General features: G+C 38.8%; 1 protein-coding gene across 3 annotated transcripts in view; it reads right to left on the reverse strand.

Annotated features, from left to right (window-relative positions):
* ATG2B (autophagy related 2B) overlaps positions 1–18,671 on the reverse strand; it is an 80,035-nt gene that overhangs the window by 31,073 nt on the left and 30,291 nt on the right. For 2 of the 3 annotated variants that reach the window (XM_011216869.3, XM_002930135.4), the window contains exons 9-21: positions 18,331–18,485; positions 18,132–18,237; positions 17,160–17,421; positions 15,415–15,565; positions 14,612–14,704; positions 14,281–14,469; positions 11,925–12,198; positions 10,256–10,358; positions 8,047–8,239; positions 7,634–7,776; positions 2,253–2,410; positions 1,693–1,865; positions 832–982 (exon numbers count right to left, since the gene is read on the reverse strand). In XM_011216869.3, coding sequence (XP_011215171.1) covers positions 832–982; positions 1,693–1,865; positions 2,253–2,410; positions 7,634–7,776; positions 8,047–8,239; positions 10,256–10,358; positions 11,925–12,198; positions 14,281–14,469; positions 14,612–14,704; positions 15,415–15,565; positions 17,160–17,421; positions 18,132–18,237; positions 18,331–18,485 — 2,151 coding nt within the window. The remainder of the gene's footprint in view (positions 1–831; positions 983–1,692; positions 1,866–2,252; positions 2,411–7,633; positions 7,777–8,046; positions 8,240–10,255; positions 10,359–11,924; positions 12,199–14,280; positions 14,470–14,611; positions 14,705–15,414; positions 15,566–17,159; positions 17,422–18,131; positions 18,238–18,330; positions 18,486–18,671) is intronic. The other variant, XM_019792975.2, reaches the window with a different exon arrangement.

Here is an 18,671-nt window from a genome sequence, read left to right on the forward strand (position 1 = left end):
GTGGAAGGAGCCGAGATGCCCTTCAACAGATGACTGGATGAAGCTGTGGTCCATATATACAATGGAATATTACTCAGCCATCAAAAAGAACGATTTCTCAACATTTGCTGCAACATGGACGGCACTGGAGGAGATAATGCTAAGTGAAATAAGTCAAGCAGAGAAAGACAATTATCATATGGTTTCACTCATTTATGGAACATAAGAAGTAGGAAGATTGGTAGAAGAAGAAAGGGAAGGAGGAAGGGGGGTAAACAGAAGGGGGAATCAACCATGAGAGACTATGGACTCTGGGAAACAAACTGAGGGCTTCAGAGGGGAGGGAGGTGGGAGATTGGGATAGGCCAGTGATGGGTATTAAGGAGGGCACATATTGCATGGTGCACTGGGTGTTATACGCAACTAATGAAGCATCAAACTTTACATCGGAATCTGGGGATGTACTGTATGGTGATTAACANTAACATAATAAAAAATTATAAAAAAAAAAAAAAAACACCCCACAGAAAATTTCTAATATGAGAGTTCTGTTCTCAATAGATTTTCTTTATTAGGGGCCACCTGGGTGGCTCAGTTGATTAAGCATCTGCCTTCAGCTCAGATCATGACCCAGGACGCTGGGATCAAGCCCCACATCCGGCTCCCTGCTCAGTAGGGAGCATGCTTCTCCCTCTCCCTTTGCCCCTCCCCCCACCCTGTGCTAGCTCGCGCAAGGGCGCACGCACTCTTTCTCTCAAACGAATAACGAAAATCTTTAAAAAAAACTTTATTAAACAGAATTTAAATGGGTTCACATAGGTGAACAGAACACATATCCAGCACGTGTCCTACCTTTGTGGTACAGACTGAGACTGCTGCAATGAAGGCAGATGTAGTGCTTGTCATCACAGCCTTCATACTTGGTCACACAAAACAAGGAACCACTGTTGAACTCCAACCAGAATTCGCCATGCTTATTTTCCAACAGCTCTCCATTATCTTGCTAATAAAAAGATCAGAGAAACGGAGAAGTCATTATTTAAATGCAGAAAAGTCAGAATGGGGGCGCCTGGGTGGCACAGCGGTTAAGCGCCTGCCTTCGGCTCAGGGCGTGATCCCGGCGTTATGGGATCGAGCCCCACATCAGGCTCCTCTGCTGTGAGCCTGCTTCTTCCTCTCCCACTCCCCCTGCTTGTGTTCCCTCTCTCGCTGGCTGTCTCTATCTCTGTCAAATAAATAAAAAAAAATCTTTAAAAAAAAAAAAATAAAATAAAAAAAAAAAAAATAAAAAAAGAAAAGTCAGAATGCCCCTTGGGTTGCTCCCTCCTGATTCAGCCTAGAGGATTCTCCCACATGGCGGCAAAGCTGTCTGATTCTCAAACCACACAACGTGGTGGCATGAAATGCTGTGCGGGGTCTCCTCTGCAGAATGAATCCCTGTGCTTCACCCTCCTCTGTAACAGGTAAATTACTAGTGATCACCTCAGCAGCAGAACTAGCACTTTGCCAAAAAAAGTCCATACAAGGTTTGTCTTATGATCCGCAGTGAAAAGCTCGCTCTCCAAAGCTGCTGTCACTGCAGAGTGACTCAGAACCCCAACCTTCCTCGGGCACTGAAACAACCTCCCGCTACCTTGATGATGGCGGGTGTAACCATGGCACATTTAAAATAAGATATACCTGAAACAACACTTTGGCTCTGCAAATCCTTACCCTGACATCTGTAAACACTGCCATTAGTCCATGGTTAATACTCAGAAGAACCGAGAGAAAACTCTGCGAGTTCTTGTTCTGAGAGTCTAGTTTTTTTTTCCTACGGGAACGGTAGTTGGGATCGACAGTAGAAAAATACTGCAACGTCTCCTCCTCAGATCCACTTTCCTCATCTGTGAGAAATAAATGTCAGAGTGATATGGTTTTGACAGCTACGGAAATAAACTAGCCACTGGAATATTATCACAAAAATACTTATTCTACAACCTGTTTTTATACCAAGAATCTGGCATGACAATAAAAATGTATTTTCTGTATTTTTTTCTTTCCCACTGAAATTAATGTACATACTATCACTATAAAGATAACATATTTAATTGATAATATTCTCAATATGTAGATAAAAGTGGAGAATTACTATAAATTACTAAAAGATATTATAAAATATAGTTACAAGGGGAAAATATCCAAGAAACATTTTAAAATCTATCAACTGAAAAGGTTATTATTTTATTGATAAACCCGGCATTTTAAGTCAGAACAAATTTAAAATATATTACCGTAGTGAACTGTGGATTTAAATGGACTAAAACTATCTTTGTTGAAGGTATTAATCAGCTGACTGGCTACAGAAAGACCAATACCATAGGAAATATTTTCAAATGTCTCCACTGGTGAAGGAGCTGTTGGTTCCCACAGCAGCAAGTCATTAAAGATCCTATGGAAAACAAAAGTTGAAAAATACATGACTCGTAGTTCAACTGAAGGGAAACTCAAGAACATGTCTTTAAGAAGTCAAATGAATAATAATTTTTCTAAATGGGAATTAGAAATTAGATTCTACAAAGCAGCTTTTTCTTTAAAAGCATTAATTAGGTCCTTTCAATGGAAAAGCTACTGATACGGTTCTACTGCAGTGAGAAAGGAATCTGTACAATTCAGTACTAAATTACCTATCTCCCTGGTTTTACCTGTGTTGTGTGTATCAAATTACATACACCTAAATGCACTTAAAAGGAGGAAGTTAATTTAAAAACCTGTAAAGAACAAAGGAAAGACTGTTCACACAGGAGAGCACTCTGTAAACTGTAACACACCACACACTGTCCCATCTGACACCCCCCCCCCAAACCCATGGGGCAGCCAAGGAAAAATCATTACTCTCACTTCACACTTACAGCAACTGCCTCATAAAGGTTAAGCGCCTTGCCCAAGGTCATACAGCTAATTTGTGGGAGGACTGGGGCCACAGCCCAGATCTCCTCCAGGTCTCAGTTCAGCTCTCATTACTCACTGTTCCTAGGATAACTGCTTTCTCTCTCTCTCTCTCTCTGCCACAGAAAGCACAACTTCCCTGGGAAGTGTGCATGGACTAAGAATGCATATGAAACAGGGAACAAAGAAAGGAAACCCTCTACTGGCTGCACACCAAGTCAATACTGGTGATTAATGGGTGGTACACATCAAGCTAGACTACCAGCACATCCTACTTTTCCAAAGAAGTATCTATCACTACTCAGATGCCCTCCTGCTCCTACCCCCTCACCCCACATGATCACCCCTGCTCTACATTTTCAGAATTACTCAGACTTCACTATGTCCTCTCTGAAGTCTGTTGTTAGATCTGGACCCACAGTGAATCCTTCACATACATAACTCAGTCGTGGTGCCTGTAACAGTATTTTCTTGCTTCCCTTTCCAAGACTGTAGCCTCTCAGAGAGGGCCTTAGGTCCTGGTCATCTTTATATGTGTCTAGCACGGTGGCTGTCACGTAGCACGCACTGAGGGCTTGATGAAAGGACCAGTGGATGACTCACATGGCAGGACTGCCAAAGGCACAGACTCACCGTAAAGCCTAGTGTGAATACCAATCAAGGTGCCAAGCGATGACGTAACCCTGGCCCTTGCTGTGAGAAGCCACTTGTCTAGGAACTTCCCGGGCCAATCCCTAAGCTTCTGAAGCCTAGAAAGTATAAACCAGGACTGAGTACCGTGACTCTCGGTAGACTGAAATCCTCACCCTAAAAGCTCTCCGTGTGGAACCACCAGTAGGTGAAGAACACCAGAGACACTGGGCAGAAATAGGTCTCATCTCAGACACAATGACAGCTGTGCCTCCAAACTGTGGTACTCACTGGCTCACTGTCTTCTTGGGTACAGTGCCCACAGGACAAACAAGAGTCTAAACCCAGCTCTTACTCTAAACTCCGCTGTAAATAAATAATGAAGATATAAAATGAAGAATTTTCTCAGGAAATGCCCTTCCTTTTACCTTATTCCCTAAACCATTCCTTATATCTTCATAGGTTAGAGAAACTATTACTTTATGTAAAACCTGGAGTTCTTAAATTTAAGTTTTATGGGATTTTGCATTTTCCTTATTTACATTTTGGTCTAAACACAGTCTTGATATCATTAATACTGTAAAACAGTGGATGATATTTCTAATACCAAGAAAGAAAATACTTAAGATATTTAAGGACACAAAGGCACCTGGGTGGCTCAGTCAGTTAAGTGGCCAACTCTTGATTTCAGTTCAGGTCATAATCTCAGGGTTGTGGAACTGAGCCCTGGGTTGGGCTCCTCACTCAGTGGGGAGTCTGCTTGGGACTCTCTCTCTCTCAAATAAATAAATCTTAAAAAAAAAAAAATATTTAAGGACATATCACCATGATTCTGTGGCTATGGGCCTGAAACATAATAGACAATATCTGATTTAACAAAGCTAGTGGAAATTCGTTTAGAGTCTACTCTAAAGGACTTTAATGGAAAAAATTCTCGTGTACCTGAGACCGTCTATCTAAAAAGAGTCTGTTGACTAAGACACTAAAGGAATAAACCAAGATCTTTTTTTTTATTATGTTAGTCACCATACAGTACTTCATTTGTTTTTGATGTAGTGTTCCATGATTGTTTGCATATATAAACCAAGATCTTAAAATGTATGAAGTCGGTTGTATCTCCTGATCAGAAAGTTATTTTTTTAACATATGAAAATAAAAACTAAAAATAAATTTAAAAAATTATATAGATAAAAGGGCAATATTGAAACATTTAGCAAAACTCGAATGGGGTGTGAGGATTAGGTAATGCAGAATATTAATTTTCTCCTTCTGACGGCTGAATTATGATTATGTAGGAGAACATCCTTGTCCTTGGGAAATACACACTCAAGTGCTCAGGGACGGGCAGCAGGCCAGGGGCTTACTCTCAGATGGTTCAGGGGGGGAAAAAACCTCTTTGTTCTATACGTGCAACTTCTCTGTAAGTTTGAGAATGTGTGAAAACTTTAAAATAATATTAACTCAGAAAAATAATAATAAAAATAAAATATTAACTCAAAATAAAAATAGACCTATTCAAAGCCAAATAAGGGGCAAAGAAGTCACACCCTGAAGAACTTAGATATGTGATTTAGAAGATCCACAGGGTGAGGGAGCACTTCAACATTTATGTATCTGTAGATACCCGAGAGCCAGAGAAGTGCGCAGAGTAAGGTAGAACAGAAACACTCTTCAGCAACCGCTCTTTAACCAACTCTGCAGAAGAACAGATACTCTCTCGTGCCCTGATTTGAGCAATCAACGGCCCCACCCGCCATACTGACAGATGTCCCCTATATGCTAACCCCTGGCTCCCTGGGACTACTCTCCAGCACACCTACGAAGACTGCTCCCATCACGTGAGCTCTAGGTTCTGTATATTCACCAAGTGTCAACTGTGTTTGGCCTTGAATGGGCTCATTTCACCTGTATTTATGGCTGTAAATATACTTTAACTCAATATTATGCTAACAGATGACTTAAATATACAGACTGAGGTGGAAAAAATCTTAAAAACCGAGAAGGATTTTGCACTCAGATTCCTTTGAAACTATTTTTTCACTAACTGAAAATTGTAGACAAAACCTTTCAGGTATACCTTGTGTAAAACTTCCAACCTATGGCTCATATTAAAAGGAAGAAAAAAAAAGGCCTTGTATTTAAAAAAGAAGTTGTAAGTGAACATTTTTTTTTTTAAGATTTTATTTATTTGATAGACAGAGACACAGAGAGAGAGGGAACACAAGCAGGAGGACTGGGAGAGGGAGAAGCACGCTTCCCGCTGAGTGGGGAGCCCGATGCAGGGCTCGATCCCAGGACCCTGGGATCACAACCTGAACCGAAGGCAGATGCTTAACGACTGAGCCACCCAGGCGCCCCTAAGTGAACATATTTATAAACTGAATGTTTACGGTGCATATTTCTGTTCTGATGTCCCAATTTAACCAACAGCCACCTGCTCAAGCAAATGCAGAAAGAGAAAGAACGGGATTAAGCTCTTCTGACCTCTGGGCTAGACCCTGAACTAGCTGTTTCGTTTTGCTCAGTCTTAGCCTCGCACATCTGTCAACTCTTGGTCAATATTCCTAACCATAAAAGAAGAATGGTCTAGAGATCAGTGCTTTCTAAACTTTAGATCATGTGTAACAGCTAAAAAAAAGAAAAAAAAACTGTAAAAACCTTCTGATACGAATTTATAAAGGTTTCTACTTATATACGTTAAGTATAATATAAAATAAATATAGAAATACAAAAGACTTTAGGGGCATGTGGGTGGCACAGTCAGTTAAGCTGCCAGTTCTTGGTTTCAACTCAGATCATGATCTTGGGGTTATGGGATTGGGTCCTATGTGGGGCTCCATGTTCAGGGCAGAGTCTGCTTGAGATTCTTTCTCCCTCTCCCTTTTGCACTTGTGCACATGCTCTCGAAAATAAATCAATCGTTAAAAAAATAAAAGATTTTTTTTTTTAAGTTAAACAGAGGAACTAACATTTTTTCCTACACCTCAATGGACTATCCTGTGACTCTCATCAAGACAAATGAACTAAGCAGATCATTCTGGAACTTAGTTTTCTGATTCTAAGACCAAGAATCCTGGTCACTGGTAGGCAGTAAGACGATCCGGGGCTTAATAGGAACAGTTAAAGAATGAAGGGTCAGAGATATCTGATATCAAGTAAGTGTACAGTAGAAACAACAGTGCAGCTTCTAAAGAGTAACACAAAGGAGAATCATGTGTCTTACATATGAGAAGCTAGAGATGACCGACACTAAGAACACCTTTTTCTAGAAAAGCACATGACCATCTTTCAGGTATGCTACAGAAGTGATTCCTTCAGTGGACAGGAAGGAGGACAGTACCAGATGACTACTGAGTGCTTACTGTATGCCAGGCGCTATTCTCCGAACTTCTCAAGTGCTGTATCGTCTAATCCTCCAAACAACCCCTTGAGAGGTTCAAGTATTGTCTACGTTTTACAGATGAGGAAACTGAGCTTAGGCCAGGTAAGCTGTGAAGGGCTTCAGAGTCTAGGCTCTTTTAACTCTAGAATGCTATTTATTTCAGCATATTTGCTCGGTATGTATATTAAGGATATTTGTAATCAATTTAAATTGTGATATACAAGTTGGCAAGCATGAGTTACATAATTCCAACAAGATGCTTTTTTAAACTCTGAAAAAGGGATGCTCCTTGTACAAAGACTCTAGGATTCTGATTCCACCCTGGCACCTGCTAGCCCCCATACTCGTCTCCCCCAGCACCTGCTGGCCCTCCATACAGGGGTCTCCCAACTCTTTTCATGTCACTGAGCACGTAGAAGACATTTGCTCAGTACTCTGTGGTAAGGTGACAGAGAGCAAACAGCCAACAAAGGTGGAGGGAATAAACATCTCACATACAAGTAACCCAGTCACCAGACACACTGGTTAGGAAACTCTGCTATGACAACAGCCCATCGTAACAGTTAACAATTTTGTAATCAACACCACACAAAGTACCCAGAGATGGTAGATAATACTAAAGCAAGGAAAGAAAAGGGGGAAGTGGGGAAACAGTGAGGCAGTTAGGCAGAAAAGTCCAATCCCAAAGGCTCAACTAAATGTGTTTAAACTCACCTATTATAAAGCTTCTCATAAAAGCTTTTATTAGGTAGTGTTATATGAATGTTGGGTAACATAAGTTCCAGGACATAGTGAGAATTGCTGATTGCTTTATCTTGAAACTCTGTCATTTCCACAGGGTCTCCTGGCATCACCATCTAAAATACAATAGTTTAGTACAAAAAAAGCATCAAATAACCATTTCATGTTTAAAATAATAGTAGCATCTTCTTGCCCTATCCATGGGACTTTATATGTAAACAAACAAATAAGCATGTAACTTTTAACCAAGAAAGAAGGAAATATTATTCAGTCTTAGAGTTAAGAGCCTAGCGTAACAGTATACAAAGTGCTTCTTCAAAAACAAAGAATGAAAAGGACTGCTGCATGGTAAAGGGTAATTCCTTCGCTGCTCACTCATATTTTACCTGCTCGTTTTCAAACATGACTCTACGAGAGGAGAAGGGAGATGGGGCTGGTCTTCGCAGATCACAAACGTCCTTCAGGGAGTGAGCACCCCCTTCCTCCTCCTCCTGATAGCGGCCATCATTCTCTTCTTCCTCAGCTGCTATTCTCTCCAAAATGGAATGCACAGCTGGCGGATTTAATTTCAGTACAATTCTGACAGCAAAGACAATTTAAAAAATCAAGGTCTCAGCGTGAACAGCAAGGCTTTAACCTTTCTACACTCGGATACAAAGACCAATGACGATAGGATTCAGCTTCTCTATGAAGTCTAATTATGTCTCATGTAGGCACTTCTGAGGGTGCTACAAACTTCAAAACGTCGAATGGATGAAACAAAAGAAGGGCATTAACATTTCATACTTGGCTAACTGAAAATCTGACTTTGTGTGGATAAAAGGTTATCTTTCAATTTCATTAACAGCTGGCAAATTTTACCTAAGAATTCTATTTATTTTCATGAAACCAACTGCTTCTGGGGTCTGTTCTGCTATTATAGAATATTACACATTCTCTAAGAGACCTTCCGTCATAGAAATTGTTCAAATGGAAAAAGAGAAGCTGATAAGAGAATAACTTAGAACTGCAACAACAAAGCAGCATTTTCCTTTAGGAATTTCGGTAACGAAAGGCTTGCCTTGTTGCTGTACTGAGCTACAGCCCGAGGTAAGCTGCCCTGGGCCCCTGCTTTCCCACTCCCTGCACATCACTAGCAAAGGCTCTGCAGTTTCCTTCCCAACACTGTCGTGAGGAGGCCCGGTGCCTTCAAACCAAGCCACTGTGGGGCACCTACAATGGTTCTTCCCCCTAAATAAGCGATGCCAGTTGGTTCCCATTAGGAACAATCATGACTTTCCTAATTTAGAGACGTCCTAATGTAAACTGTGTGATGAAAACTCATGCACTAAACTGCTCATTCTCAGGCACGTCCTGATCACACCCATCCTAAGAGCCTGCTAGGTCTGATACCCAGGGGCAGGTATAAAGAAGGCTGGAGGGGAAATAGCACACAAAAAGGTCACTTTAATTCTCAGGTATCAAATAGTCAGTTTTTAATATAATAAAAAGTCATTTCAAGTAAACTAAGTCCTTTTAAATATATCCAAGCCCACTAGCAGGCTATTAAATTAATAGTCTTGTTACAATATATAATGACTAACAAATATGTTAATGATTAATAATCTCTAATAAATATAATAATTACTTTATTAATTCTAAGAAATCCTGAAGCAGTGATTCTTTTTTTTTTTTTTTTTAAAGATTTTTTTTAATTTATTTCTTTGACAGAGATAGAGACAGCCAGCGAGAGAGGGAACACACAGGGGGAGTGGGAGAGGAAGAAGCAGGCTCATAGCAGAGGAGCCTGATGTGGGGCTCGATCCCATAACTCCGGGATCACGCCCTGAGCCGAAGGCAGACGCTTAACCGCTGTGCCACCCAGGCGCCCCGTGAAGCAGTGATTCTTGACAGCTACCTGCACACTGGAATCACCTGGTATAATTTTTAGACTATCCTGACACCCAGGCTCTATCCCAAAATCTCAGGGTGGGGCCCGTGAGTCCATATTTTGTAAAGGCTCCCCAGATTTGAAAAACAGTGTCCTAAACCAATCATGGACTATAAAATTCACTGGACAACTAACCAAATGATGCCATGTAAGTCTTCTACTGTAGCCCTGAACTATTTTTTTTTAAATGGTTAATGGTTCTTTTGTCCCCTAATCAAACAGGGTAACCTGAGACCAGGGAACACATTTTATACCTCATACCTCCATCTCTCACAACATTGACAGACACCTTTCACAGAGCAGTACACTCAATATGCATTTTTCAATTTAACTTGTCCATCCTTCTCTGTGTTCTCTCATCAGGGCTATTTTTAAATTAATAGCCAAAATGTCGATTAAAAGTACTACAGCAGAGGCACCTGGGTAGTGCAATCAGTTAAGCAACCAACTCTTGGTTTTGGTTCAGGTCATAATCTCAGGGTCCTGAGATCAAGCCCCGTGTGGGGCTCCCGGTCAGCACATGGAGTCTGCTTAAGATTCTCTCTCTCCCTCTGCCCCTCCCCCCACCCACACACACTCTAAGTAAATCTTAAAAAAAAAAAAAGTACCACAGCATTTTTGAAAGGATCTCATTACATGTCTACCATATACACCTGCTTACTCACCGTGGCCAGTCGAAGTCATCTGAGGACGCTGTATCTCCATCCACTCCGCTAGACACATGGAAAAACTTCACAGATGGTTCTCCTTTATCTTCCTGGAATGACCCTAATAAAACAAGACCGATTAACTAAAACGCATTTCTTCCCAAGCGCTGAAAGAAGAGATAGTTTCCTCCTAACACAAGCAAAGATCTTCTAAATCAGGGACATAGGGCAGCATTAAGTTGCACAGCACTTATTCTTTTGTACCTATTTCATGGGTACCTGTGGGGAGACAGGAGGAGCAGATAAAGACGATGTCTTCTGTTCAAGCTCAAATTCTGAGCTACCAAGTTTTATGGGTCAGGTGCATAATTGTGACATAGTAAAAACGGCAGCTCCCACTTACTGCCACTGAATGCTTATCTACATAAAAGTTTATATGGTTAATCTAGGAACACAGAGATAATAACTATGTTTCTTAAATGTTTTGTACAAAGCACTTTAAGAATTACTTCCATTTACAATAACCCCTATGTATGCTTTTGCAGTCCATTTTACAAAGAATGACTTTCGTCCAGAATAATGAGTTTGTTCCCACTGTGGATAAGATCAGACAACCCCTACAGACCCTTTCATGAAGTCATCAGCAGCAGGTCAACTGTAAGTATCTCTAAAGACATGTAAAACTCAGAGCAAGGAAAAAAACCTGGCAGCCTATTCCGAGATGGAAGAGCAGGAGAGGGTGGCAGGGGAGGGTATGGTTATGGGGTGTGGTGGCAGAGGCAGATCGTTTAGGAACCACAAATAAAACGTCAGAATCTTCCAGAGTTCCTCATAGAACTGGTTTACCCTAAGTGAGTATATATTCTGTTAGATGACAAAAGCAAATACAGAAAAACTGTCAATAGGTTTTACAAAGAAAAGTCACCAGAGATCAGTATGATTGAAAGCTAAAGTGTGAGACTTCAGTTTGAATCCTGATTCTGCCATTTACCACCCCATGGTCTCAGAAGGTACCTCTTCCTAAATCTATGAATTCCTCACTTATAAGTGATAAAAATAATTGGAAATAATAAGCCTACCATAACCATGATGATGACAGGAAACCAGTAATGTGTGTGAAGTGCTTAGTACAGTACCTAACACAGAGTGACACTCAAGAAATTCTGGTTACTTTCAGCCTTACAACAAGTAAGTAGTCAGGTGGCAATAAAAATGTAAGCTAAAAGGGCGCCTGGGTGGCTCAGGCAGTTAAGCATCTGCCTTCAGTCCTGGGATCCAGCCCCCTGTCAGGCTCCCCGCTCAGCGGGAAGCCTGCTTCTCCCTCTTCCTCTGCCCCCTCCTTTATTCATGCTCTCTTGCACGTGTGCTTGCTCTCGCTCTCTTCTACCCTCTCCATCTCCCTCCCTCTCTCTCAAATAAAGTCTTAAAAAAAAAAAAAAAATCTAAGCTAAAGCACTATACTCCCTGTAGAAAGTATTTTAATGAAGGGGATAATCATGCTTAGTAATTTTTAAAAAGTTAATTCTATCACATATTGGTATACAATAGTGGAAAGAAGGCTTTGCTCTTGCTTTCTCACAGTGTCTGATGTTACTGTGTTGGGAGCTGCCATATACTTTCTCGTGAAATTTGCTTGAGTAGTTGTTTGTTTCTGGTCTGGCTGTCTTACCGGCACGTTCGATCTTACCTACTAATTCTCTAAAGGTAAGCTCCAATTTACTTTGTTCTGGGGTTGATCCTCCTATAAATTCAGTCTTAAATTCTAGGTCTGTGAATGCTAAATGAAGGATCTCCTTCTGAAGTGACTTCTTAAACCACGGTCCTCTTTCTTGATCTGACCGAAGATCAGGTATTGGGAAGCGAACAGAAAGGTTTAACGCCGGCGTGACAACTTGTACTGATATCCGACAATTTGCAGGATTATGTGAATCATCCAGAAATACTTCAGTGAAAGCCTTGTGCTAAAACACAAAATATCAAAAATATGTCAAAGCATCAAATTAGGTAAACATAAATGACATTAATATTCAACATTACAATATGTATAATCACTATTTCCTCATTCAGTATAATGCATTAAAATACAATTCAAATTAGCTACTACCATAAAAATTTAGTGTAATGAAATTTTATAATGTAATAGCCATTGATAAAACTTCAAATAACTGGCAAAAATTAAATCAAGTCAAAATCAATCAATCAAAATATAAACTGAACCAAAGTGAAGACACAGGTGCTATAGATGTATACATTCCTATAGACCAAAAACAGCATGTAAATTAGGTTATCAATAAATCCAATATAGTTAAAAATCAATTCAACATTCAATCTGAAGGATTTATCTACTAACATCCTACTTTAAAGACTTTATGTGAAATAAGATAGATTATGCCAAATGCAAGGGCCCATCCCCAACTTAACTTTATATTTCCAGGACTAAGCCTAGAGCCTGGCACAGCCTAAGTTCTAAGTATTCTCCAAATGACTCACTCTGAGCTCCCATCCAACCCAAGGACACGAGCCCATCAAATAACCCTTAAAAACCAAGACACATATGCACCCTCTACTCAAAGCCATGTTACAACAGAAGGATCGAAGAACATTTTCAGAGAACGTATTTGTTTTTTGGTTTTGTTTTGTTTTTTTCTAAAATGTACTGAAGTTTATAAAGCTTTAGCCCAGAGCACACTGCAGGTGATAACACTCCCCCAGTTAGGAATCAGTGTCTAACCTCCTGGATTAGGGAGTTCTTTTCTTACCCCAGACTGGGATTTTTAGCACATCTATGCTTTCTCTCCCCTCTTGTACTTTGTAATACTAACCCCCCCCCAGCAAAAATAACCCAAGAGATTAAACCATCATAGATACGGCTAACAGAAAATATGCACACCAGCCCCACAGAACTTGAAATAACTAGTAATTGGTGACAACAAAAAATAAAGAATGCTGATTTAATGTGAATACCCACCACTAATTAAGGGAGAAACAAGTAAGGAGAAAAATAGCTCTTCCCTTTTCTTTTTAACCAAAGTTGTCTCTATCTGTTCCTGGTCTGAGAGTCCCCCAATTCCAGCCCAAAACTCCTAACAGATTTCATGCAAATCTGACTTACTTGAATTGCTTAGAAAAGACACCGTGCACCAGACAGATCTAAGTAAAAATGACCTCACGTGAGGCTCCATAACACAACGCTATAAATTATGTTCCCACTTTTAAAAGCGTACCTCCCAAACTGCAGGCTTCAGAGGGGAGGGGGTGGGGGAATGGGATAGGCTGGTGATGGGTAGTAAGGAGGGCACGTATTGCATGGTGCACTGGGTGTTATACGCAACTAATGAATCATCGAACTTTACATCAAAAACCAGGGATGTACTGTATGGTGACTAACATAATAAAAAAATATTAAAAAAAAATTTTTTTAACCCCCAAAAAAAAAAAAAAAAAAGCGTACCTCCCAATACATGGGCTACATTTTATAGGTAGATCAGGTAGTTTACTAAATGTGTGAATAAACTTTGTGCAGATATTATAATCGCTGATGTATAAAGTTCAGATAAACAGAGAGGGAAAGGAAATCTAATTCTACACTCTAACATAATCAATGCTACCAACTGGTATATTTCTTTTTATTTTTTTATTTTTTTTATTATATTATGTTACTCACCATACAGTACATCTGGTATATTTCTATTCATTCTTTCTCCATACCTCAATTTTTTTTTACACAGCTGTAATAAAAGTTTCTGTGGAATACAATGTTTCACTTTTTATCTTAATACTCCTTCATGAGCTTTCTTCATGTTGCTATACCATCTTTATAACCATCATTCAAAACAGCCACATAAAATTTCACTCAATATATTAGCAAAACTTATTCAGCTAGTCTACCATCTAGACATAAAAGTCTCCATCTTTTCATTATGAGTAATGCTGTTTTAATAATATATGCTATTTAATCTATTAAGAATACTTAAGCTCAGAAACGATTCCAATAAGCCTATTAGCTAGCTATAATTAGTATCTGTAATGTTCTGAATACTTACCAGACTAATATGTTTATTGTATGAAGTATACATGTGCGATGCCATCATTTCTACCGTAGTAAGCTTTTGTGGTTGAAGCAAGGAATTTAACCTGTCCACAATACTGATATCCAGCTCACAAAACACAGGATTTAGCTTAATTTGTAATTCTGCCTTCTGAGGAACAGAACTAAGTCTTGCCTGATTACCCTTTAAAAAAAAAAAGAAAGAAAAGAAAACATTAATATGATCACCAACAGTACTACAAAATTAAGTGGAAACTGTATGATTGTGACAAAATGCATATCAAATGAAAATTTACAGGTGGGAATCACACAATAAAGCTTCCTACCTGGGGTCCTTTATTCTCAGAATGCTTATAATGAAGCTGAAGACACACAGGGGGATGGGAATCAGTTCGCTCTTTGCAATGGAACATTAAAAGCTTACAAACAAAGACAAAATAAATGTAAGATATTAAATTATAATTCATCCCATGAATTAACAGAGGTGCTAGTACTGGGAAGACTTTTTTGAAGTCAGGAAAGCTGATTTTCCATTCATTTTGGTCATTTATAAGCAATGTGAATCTAAGACAAGTTAATTTCTGTGACTTAGTATCACATCTGCAGAATGTACATGAGAATCCAAGTAAATTAATGACCAAGAAAATAAAAAAAATGCACAAGGGCAAAGTAACAGCAATAAATGTTATCTTGGTAACTTTGAAAAGTTTCTCTAGCACACACTTTTAGAATTGGAAAAAAAAATCAGACTAATAATAAATGAAGAAAAGACATTTTACTTGTCTTGAACTGCGCTTACTAGCACACTGCGGGTATTCAGTGTTTAACAGACTTCTTCTGAAATTAACAGTGCCTGGCAAATTAGTGAAATAAAGTCATCTGTCCCATAATCTGTCTGCTATTCTAAAACATGTCAACTCTAAAAATTCTAACACACTCTTACAATGACTTTGAATGCCATACTTTAAAATGTTTCAACGAACACAAACGCGTGCACAGGCACACATGCACACTTCCCTCCTCTACGACCTCCTATACTTTTTTAAGAAAATCATAGCTGGTAATCAGACTCTTTAAAAGGAAGGCAGATTTAAAGCATAATCCTAAGGACAAAGTATCTAGCACTTACCTCTGTGTAGTGAGGAGGAACAGAATGAGAATCCGTTGGAAACAGGCACTCCAAAAGTTCCATTTGCCCAATGGACATATCAGTACTAAAATATCGCGAAGCTGATCTTTGTCTCTGTTCATAGGTCACTTTGATACCAGTACCTATAAATCTATTACAGAAAACGAAGCATTTAAGAGTATTTATATACTTCTAGGTTAACCAACGTGTCAAAGAATAGTACCCAAGTGTTACTAAAGCCCAATTATCCACCTATTCTGACAAGCTCAAGTTGTTAGTAATAACTAATATTCCTAAGGGTATTAACCGAAAGACTGCTTCAAATTTCCCATTCCCTGGCATAAGAAAGCAATTTCTGATAGGAAATTATCCAGGATATATTTATTTCCCAACACTGCCCTCCCTTCTTTGATATTTTAAAATTAAAACTCCAGTGGACAAAAATCTTTCAAATTTGTAAAATACATGTAATAGATTCTTAAAATTATTTAAGCCTCATGCAATATTTTAAAACCTTCAGTCAGCAGATCTCAAGTGAAAGTCGTCTTCCTGTTTTTGCTGCTTTTGTTATGTTTCCTATTGGTAGACATTTGAAACTTTGTCAAAATGTTTTTACAGTTTAATTATAAATACTATGGTCTTAACTTGTAGAGTTTTTTTAGCTAGGTATAAAAACTACTCTGTGTATTAATTTCAATACTTCAAAAAAAATCAAGTAAAATTAAAAGGCCAAACTTTTCTAAAAATATTAGTATACGTGCCTAAACTGTTGCATAAAATATGATTGAAAGATCACTGTAATGTTAAAATAAGCAATGTTTACATATTAACAATATTATACGTACAAATTTAATTATCTCCTCATCCATTAGGACTCAACCCATGAAAGGATCACTGGCTATTTGAACAGCTTTAATTTTTTTTTTTAATAAAATTTTGTTGTTGTTGTTTTATTTGGGGCTTGAACTCAAGACCCTGACATCAAGACTTGAGCTGAGATCAAGAGCTGGACACTTAACCAACTGGGTCACCCATGTGCCCCCAGATGGCTTTAACTTTTTAAAGCAGAAATTGAAAGTGTAGCATCCAGGCTCGGGGTCAGCCTTAGCACTCTTCCCCACCCCCATGACAGTGGCATGGGGGTCATGTTGTGTCCACGTCCCTTCTCATCAGCTTACTCCACTCTCACCAGCACCGCCATCTCTGCTGAGGGCCAGTAACAATAAGAACTATTTTTATGATTATAATGGTGTCGATATTTTAATTGGCAAAATGTGGTGAAAAAGAAAAATTGTCAGGGGTGCCTGGGTGGCTCAGTGGGTTAAGTGTCTCCCTTTGGCTCAGGTCATGATCCCGGGGTCCTGGGATCTAGTCCCACATTGGGCTCCCAGCTCAGCAGGGAGTCTGCTTCCTCCTCTCCCTTTACCCCTCCCCCTTGCTCATGTTCTCACTTGTGCTCTCTCTCTCTCTCTCAAATGAATTAAAAAAAAAAATCTTAAAAAAAAGAATTGTCAACAGCAGAGAAAACTCCAGATTATCTCAATCTTATACGTGAGTAGTTTTGCATGCCAAGTAACCTGAATGAGAGATTCTATATTAAGCATCTTCGTAGCACTGCAAGAAAACCTCACTCATTCCCTCATTTACAAATAAAATGAGAATCAGGAAAACAGAGATAGGTTGATAAAAAAAAGTCCCCATCTGGTTCTTTTTCAAGCATCATTAATAAACATGAGAGAATTTACCTGAGGTGATCATGTTTGCAGGCTTCTGCAAATACTGCTCGGAAAGACTTAAAATCATCTGTTGAAAATGTTGCTGAGTCAGTCTTTTCTATGCAGGTAAAGAAAGCTATCGCCAAAGGTGTCAATGGATTGAGGTTCAGTGACGTTTCAGGTGGAGATAAAGGGTCGATGTGAAGTACAGAGATGGAAAAAGTTCCCACAGCTAATCTAAAAATAAGTTCAGGCCTAGATTCATCCACTGAAACAGATCTAGATGGGAGAGCTGAAACACATGGGTTAAAATTACATACATAAAATGTAATACTTAACAACAATCCATTATATCAAAATTATAAAACATTTACTCATGTGTTAGTTGTAAAAAGCAGGTGATCACACAACAGTTTGAATGATATTTGACATTAAACAAGTAAGATAAACTGTTATCTTTCTACATTTGATATCCAGGATCCTTGATACTTGAAGCATCAAAAAGAAACATATGAACAGAAGTTTCGCATTAATAAAACTATACTGGAAAAGTCTCAGATTAACCCAAAAGCTGCTCACCAGATTTTCCTTTAAGCCTTGTGTCTATTTCAATTAAATTTTGCGGAGAAAAGAACAGAGGTTCTCTTTCAAGGAAAAGTGTAAACAATGGAACAAGTATCGATGGTTGATTAAGATTCCTAAACTGCAATAATATGGAACTTACAGTTTACTTTTTACTGAAAAATATTTAAATACACAAAGACTACAACGAATGGGCAACTATTCTAAAATATTCCATGGTGAGCTGTCCAACCATGCTTCTTCATATTTTCTTTCTAAACTTTGTTAATTGGCCTAGATAAAAAAAAAAAAAAAAAAAAAAAACTTTATAGAGGGAAAGAAAAGCAGCAGTAGAATGGCATTTTCTAGAAAGAAACAATTTCTTTTTTCTTTTTTTTAAATTCCAGTGGAAAACTACCATAAGCATCTTACACTACTTACAAGTCTTCTGTAAATTTGGTGGGTGAACCAGGTTGGTTGGCAATGCGGACCCTCTTACTGGCTGTTCCTTATGATGTTCAAGGAAATCTCCCCATGTTGGCTGAAGCTGTAAAAGAATTTTTTTTAAATCACGTGAATAAAGTGTAGAATTTCAGAAGCCAAGTTTCAAGAATAGAACAAAACTTAAATAATACTTTACCACAGTAGTACTTAATGGAGACCCCGCTGGAGTATTTGTGTAGGTACTAGTTAATGATAACTCAAGGTCCATATTTGGAGGGTCTCCCAGAGGTGGAAGAGAAGAGAGACTGTGGGACATGTCCATATCAGCCATGGAGAAGAAAACTTCTTCTTCTAGAGAGAATTAAACCTTGTCAATTGTATAATTCATGTCTTTAAAGTCAGTTAACATACATCAATATAATATTCTTTCTTCGGATCGCATTATCTGAAACACAGTGACGCCCTACAATTTACGTTACTTCTGACGGGGTCATTTGTGAGGATCCAAGATAGAAATGGCATAGTAAAAACTCAACC

The sequence above is a fragment of the Ailuropoda melanoleuca genome, chromosome 14 (assembly GCF_002007445.2).
Source record: "Ailuropoda melanoleuca isolate Jingjing chromosome 14, ASM200744v2, whole genome shotgun sequence".
NCBI lineage: Eukaryota > Metazoa > Chordata > Mammalia > Carnivora > Ursidae > Ailuropoda > Ailuropoda melanoleuca.